Source organism: Wyeomyia smithii, chromosome 3, assembly GCF_029784165.1.
Source record: "Wyeomyia smithii strain HCP4-BCI-WySm-NY-G18 chromosome 3, ASM2978416v1, whole genome shotgun sequence".
Lineage (NCBI taxonomy): Eukaryota > Metazoa > Arthropoda > Insecta > Diptera > Culicidae > Wyeomyia > Wyeomyia smithii.
The window spans coordinates 242128395-242134748 of NC_073696.1; the positions used below are offsets into that span (position 1 = coordinate 242128395).

The window sequence follows — 6354 nt, forward strand, 5'->3', positions numbered from 1 at the left end:
TAAGAGAGCAAGGCTTGAGAAACGATCCTGGGTGCAAAACTAGTTCTTAGCCAATGAATGACGACACCTCAATTTGTGTTGATTAAACACTTTCTAGAGGGGGCTGAAGCCCCCCCCCCCGTAGTTGCGCCCATGACTATATCTTTGAGTAAGTGACCCAAGCAGAGGTATACGCAATATACATCTGTGCTACGATACGTCTAATGCGAAACTATAAGACTATAGCTATTTTGGATGAGTACAGCCATCGGGGTCAGCTACAGAAGACAACCATTCCTGTCGCAGTGGCACTTTTATATAATGTCCTTTAGGCATACATTTTTGAGTACTTGAAAAAAGAAAAAAACTAATAGTGAATAAAAACTAAACGTACAATCAGGCCTGTGATATTTTTCAGCAGAAAAGTCAGTAATGTTTTTGCTTCCAGGAGTTTATATCAAACCAAAAGGAGCTCGTCGCATGTGTTTGAGTGTTTGTACTTATTTCATTGTGATTCGTCTGCAACAGTCCCCCCATACTTTATAAACATCCAGGAAACGTTTTTTTATTGTTTTGCTTTTGTATGTTCCGCTTACCGGCGCGCATTCGTTGTTGTCATTTTGTCCGTGAAAATAAAAAAAACTGTAAAATGGTAGAGCAACATCCATCTCAAATAGATTCTAAAGTTCTCCCTTATTCCCGACGGGGGGACAACATTTATGAAAAATGCAAAAATCCCGTATTTCCTTTTACCGTAGAATCTTCTTGATCGTCGCGCTAGTCCGTTGTCTTTCGATTGGGGCGATATGTGTTTTTTGTTGAATGGCTCTAGTCTAGTTCTTTCGTCGGTGGATCGGAATGACGGCTTTGTCGAAAGGAGATTTGTACTTGATGCCCGAATCGATGAAGAACTTATCCGGAATGCCAAGGTTGCACAGGTACAGCCGACCGGTGGCGGGTTCCGGTCCCAAGCCGTTGAGCGGTAAGATCGGCAGAAGTGAGCATTTGATTGGCAGCGACTCAAGTCCACCGGCTGGTGGATCAATGGCTAGTACCGGGGCCCGGCTTTCTGCCAGCCACTTGCGCAGTGGTTCGCTGGGGGTGCGCGATTTGATCGCAGCAATGACGAGATCTGATGATGGAAGTGCTGGAAAAAAACGACAAAAGTTAGTTCAACGTTTCGTTAGTTTTAACTCCAAACACTTACCGTTTACGTTGAACGTGAAGAGATTCCCGGTAGCTGCGTATAGCTCCAGCTCGTGGCTAGTCCGCGTCGACTTAGTCGCACAGGACACGTATACAACGACCTTCAGCCCATGGCAGGCCAGCATCCGCCCGGTCGCGATGCCAATCTCACTTAAATTCGTATTGTACGGTTCATCACAGACTACCACAATCTTCGGCCACTGGTGCTGATTGTTGGGTGTTAGACGGCGAGATCCGCCTAGCAATTGTAGAGCCAGTTCGGTGGCACCTCTGGCCAGGAGGTCGTTCTGGCGTTCCATCGTTAGGCCATGGTTTTCTGCTAGCTGCTGAACTAAAATACGTGCGTTGCGAGGAATCGAAGGGATCACAAGACCTTCGTCAGTGACGTATTCATCGGTCTGTTCTGCGGCTGATGCTGCGGTGTAAATCAGTTCAATCTGGCGGTACTGTGTGGGTTCCGATGCGAGCACATTTTCGTCGTGGCGATATTTTTTCTTCGCCGATTGGACAGTTTGCCGAACCAAATCGGGCTTCTGCTGAATGGCATCGATTTCATCCCAAATAGCCTGCTTATCAAATAGGGCAAGGTTCTTTTCGAAATCGAACTCCTCATCCATCATCGGATCATCCACCGGAGTTCCGAAGGCGGAATTCTTATTCGTGTGGCGACTTCCGTTTTGTCCGTTACCATTCCCATTGCGAGGTTTCTTTTTTTGCTGGTTATCATTTTTGTAGGTCATAAAAGAGTTCCCCTTCTGATAATTACTACCCCCACCATTAATCTCAATAGGACGACTCGTACTTTTGGCTGACCCATTTTCGAGTCCATTTTTCTGCTGCTGCTGTCCATTGGTGTTTTTAACAGGACCCGGGGATTTAGCTGCTAATTTTCCATTTCCATTTACCTGGCGCACGTCATTGGTTGGCGTTTTGTTTCGACCTGCTACTAACTGACCTCCATTCTGTTGTTTGTTGAAAATTTTTAGACTTTCCACCCCCGCTGTCACCGACTCTTCCAACTGATTGAACTGGCCCTGCTGCGCTTTGGCAGGAAATAAATTTGGCACATTTGTGCAGGGGATCAAGTCAAGCTTCTCAATGTCCTTACAGGTGAGCGTTACTTCAACATTGTTCTTCTTAAGTGGAATCCCGTTTCGCACCGCTTTCGTTATCACAATTTCTACTGGGCTAACCTGCTTGATTACACCCTGGAACACTCCGATGTCCCCACTGCACTGGATGGAAACAGATTTACCGACCCAGTTTTCACTCATGATGCTGTGTTACCTCGCGTATATTCGCGTTGCACCACAAATTGTAATGGCTTCCAGCTGTTGATTGTGGTGCAATTTTACACGTTTACTGACCCCCCACTTCCAGAAATCTTTTTACTTTAGGTAGCTGCTCTTTTTTTTTGGTGGACAGATTAGTTAACGACAGATATATCACGGTTGCCACCGACCGTGCCTAGCCAAATGCACATCTAAAGTCTAGTCTACTACACACTCTATCGATTGAAAGTAGTTTTGAACAATTTTTCACAAATTTTCAGAGGTTTTTTTGCAAAAATATTACACATTCACGCTTGCTTCGCACTGCAATCTCGCTCATTTTTTGCCTTCTTTTTTTTTTAAGCAGAGCTTTTGACAGTTGGTGAAGAGAGCAACAAAAGTGGCGTTTCAGTTGTTTCTCCGCTGTTTGTCTCTTATGATGGCTCATTGACCAAAGATTTTAAATCGTTCGTTGCAAACCATAGATAAGCATAACAAAACATTTAGCATTTTACGCAATGCAGATTCAACGAAGCGAAAGCTTTCACGAACAAAACAAAATTCGCCGAGCTCGATCAGCTGTTGGGAAATTTTCCAAGATAAATTGAGTGTATGTTTCTTTTAATTCATTTTTATGATTCTCACGTTATATGTACATAATCATATTTACATTGTTACAATAATCTAATTAAATTACGGTCTTTATCATAGTGAATCCTGATCAAAAACCCACCCCAATGACAAAAACTCCCCTCCGTAGTCTTTGTAGGGATGCAGAGGTATTATCGATCTCTAACAAAGCAAACACTACTTCCTAACATTCCTTATAGCGAATTTCTTTTTTCCACCAGCTCACCTCGTTTTGACCTGGAAGCGCACTAACTGCTGTCAAAACCCTTCTTTATTCGCTCGATTTTGACCCACTGTAAAATTTGTCAGCTTCAACCTACTACCGCACGTGCAAAGTTCGTAAACAATTATCTGGCATCTCTTTCTTACTTGCGTCATGGCGATGACGTTTCATTATTCCTCGGCAGTTTTGCCCGCACACAGTGGAATAAAGAAATTCGCTATTAATTGTTGTAGGTTTCGTGCGCACTGGCACAACTCGAAATTCATGATTCCAAGACAAACATGATTGACGAATCAGCGTTTAAAATTCTTAAAATTACCTCTATCACATCCCCGAAAACAATGAGCAAGTTAAAATCTCTTTTCTACCATCTTCGGGGCATGTTTTAATTTCGAATTCCAAAGACATATCAGTTTATAACTCAGGTTTTTTTGTGATTTTTGAAACAAGTGTTGGTGAAATAAAACATAACCGTATTTGGCATCGTTTGACATCAAAATTCCAAAATGACAAAAATTTAAGTTGTGCCGGTGTTGCACGAAACCGACGATATCCCCACCTGACTGTAAGAATGTGGCCGGCGTCGTTATCGGTCTATAAAAAATCGGGTCATTGAATGATGCACAGTGAGGAGGAAGTACCACTCTCAGTCGTTCTTTCAGTTGTTTCATTGTGCACCTTGACTGGCTCGGACCCACCATGTAGTAGCAACTATTGATATGTACTGTCAGAACTAAGCTAAGCTAAGCTAAGATAAATTTTTTGTCACGAGCTTGATTTACCGGGATAGTCAGTAAAATTGATCAAAATAAAGTGGGAAGCTTTTGATTTTTTTTTTTTATTAAAACTACTGAATAGTTACTCTGAGAGTTTTATTCATAAAAACAGCACCAAAATATCTTAATTCAGACTGCAGAAATCTGAAGCAGGGACGAAACAGTTCCTTAGGATATTGAGCGGCGGCAGAAAAAAATACAAATTATGACGTGAACAATTTTAATCTTTTTCGCTCTAAAAAGTAATGATAGAAAAACGATGATGAAGAGCTTCATTTAGAAAACTGTCCTTCACTTCTGTATCAGCATGCCTCAATTGGTATAAAATATGTTCCATTCGTCTACAATTTCGCAGCCACAAAACATAATATGGCATGCATCAAAGAGCTTAATTTTCAGTGGTTAGTGATTTTCAGGAAATTCTGCTGATGAGTTCGGTATAGTTTTGTAATTACTGAAAACTCTCTGCTTGTGATTTTTTACGGAAAGGTGATCATTTATGGAAACATCTGTAGTTTTGTTAGCCGTGCTTCTCAAATCATAAAAATTTATACTGAAAGTCAGTAATTGTTGCTGAGAATACTGAAATCTCGGTAATTTTTTTATTTGCAGGTCGAAAACTGTAAAAAAAAAATCGACCAGTAAAATGTGATTGAGTGTGTAAGAGGACAAATCACAGACAAACAGACGTACCACGAAATTTCTTTTCGTGGATCAAAATGTCGGTCAATTCAAATGAGTTTCAATTGCGCAGAATGAGGCCACCCACGGCGATGGTGGCGCTGATGTGCGTTTTCGCTTCAAATTCGGTTGACAGTTGACGCACGCCGTGTTTCAAAATAAAAACAGTAGGTAATGGTTATGCTTGCCAGAAATGCTAGAAGTTTATCTTTTGCGGAATATGTCCAGTAGGTGTCGCATCAGTGGATCGAAACCACATTTAAAAAAAATGTGTAGAGTGGGGCGTCTGTTTGTCTATGGGAAACTGTCAAAATACATCATCACTGTCTATTTTTTAAATCTTTTATGTCAAATTCGTTTCAACTGGTGGCAACTTTTTCACTTAAGCATAGAGATTACTGTTCTTTTTATTTTATCTTATTAATTTTAGACCCTTTAACAAAGTTTACAATTCTGAGCGAAGGGAAGAAATCCGGACTACTTCTTGATTAGGACGAAACTAGATAAGAAAACAAGGCAACGATTCGCCTTTATTACGAAGTAGTCCAGAAATGAAGCAATATTCAATATTCAACGGAACAATACGTTGACCAATCACACGCTCCTCGTAGAAATGAGAAAACTTTTGAGCCAGCGAAAGCAAAAAATATTTCGCTATCTTTGCAGGAATTTTGACAGAAGCTTGTTTGTCTCAGTTTCGATGCGAATCAGTCCATGAAAAGTGCACCAATACAAGCATGATTGGAAAGCTATAACATTTTCCGGTCACTTGTCAAATGTCATAGGGGTGGAAAAAAAAGTTTTCGGTGCCCGTGCCGTTGTCCAGTGCGTAAAGATGCCGAGAACGATGAACCTTGGCTGGTTTAGTTTAGCTTCGTTTCAATCCCATCTTCTGATTCCCTTCGTTTTGTGGATCCTGTAGCCATGGGACATATTTTAGTGAGTGTCATGAGACAGAAAGTGGCCACCGTGTGTCGGGTTGCTCACTATTACTTCGAGGTTATGTGATACTGTTGCGAATGCATTTTTTGTGTTTTTTTCTGATTTACTGTGCATGCCAGTGCTACTGTGCGGTTTGGACTGCACATCGGCATGGGTAGAACCAAGAAGATAGATTACTTCACAGAGGATTAGAATGGACGCGTACAGTGGAGTACATTTTCTTGTTACACCTCATTCTGTAAGCGTGACTTATGGGAATGTTTTAGGTGTAAAAAGTGGAAAACATGAAATCACCGCGTCAATACGGAGAGTTTATTAAAAACAGTTTACAATTACTATTTAATTATATCACTCCTAATAAAACTTTTTAACACATTCATTCATATACAGCTTACGCACAAAAAGTATTTAACCTAGTTAAAAATGTTATTTTTTTATAAGAATAAAGAATGTTTCTGGTGTACATAAAACAAGTATGAGGATGATTGAATGGCTTTCCAGAGGATTCGGTCATCACAACAGTTTTATCCGCACCTATTTTTTGTTCAAATTGAATACAATCTTCTGTTATTGGCAATGTGTTGAAAACCTGCTTATGGAGAGAAAAAAGAGGTGATTTTCGGAATCAATAACTCCAAAATACCCA

At 40.8% G+C, this 6354-nt stretch overlaps 1 protein-coding gene across 1 annotated transcript; it reads right to left on the bottom strand.

The window, feature by feature from the left end:
* Nucleotides 1-412: 412 nt before the first annotated feature.
* On the bottom strand, nucleotides 413-2824 carry LOC129730893 (enhancer of mRNA-decapping protein 3). Its single transcript, XM_055690494.1, has 2 exons — nucleotides 1187-2824; nucleotides 413-1126 (listed from the first exon to the last, which is right to left on the bottom strand). The coding sequence occupies exons 1-2, from the start codon at nucleotides 2457-2459 to the stop codon at nucleotides 813-815; spliced, it is 1587 nt and encodes a 528-aa protein (XP_055546469.1). The 5' UTR covers nucleotides 2460-2824; the 3' UTR covers nucleotides 413-812.
* Between the last annotated feature and the right edge of the window lie 3530 nt (nucleotides 2825-6354).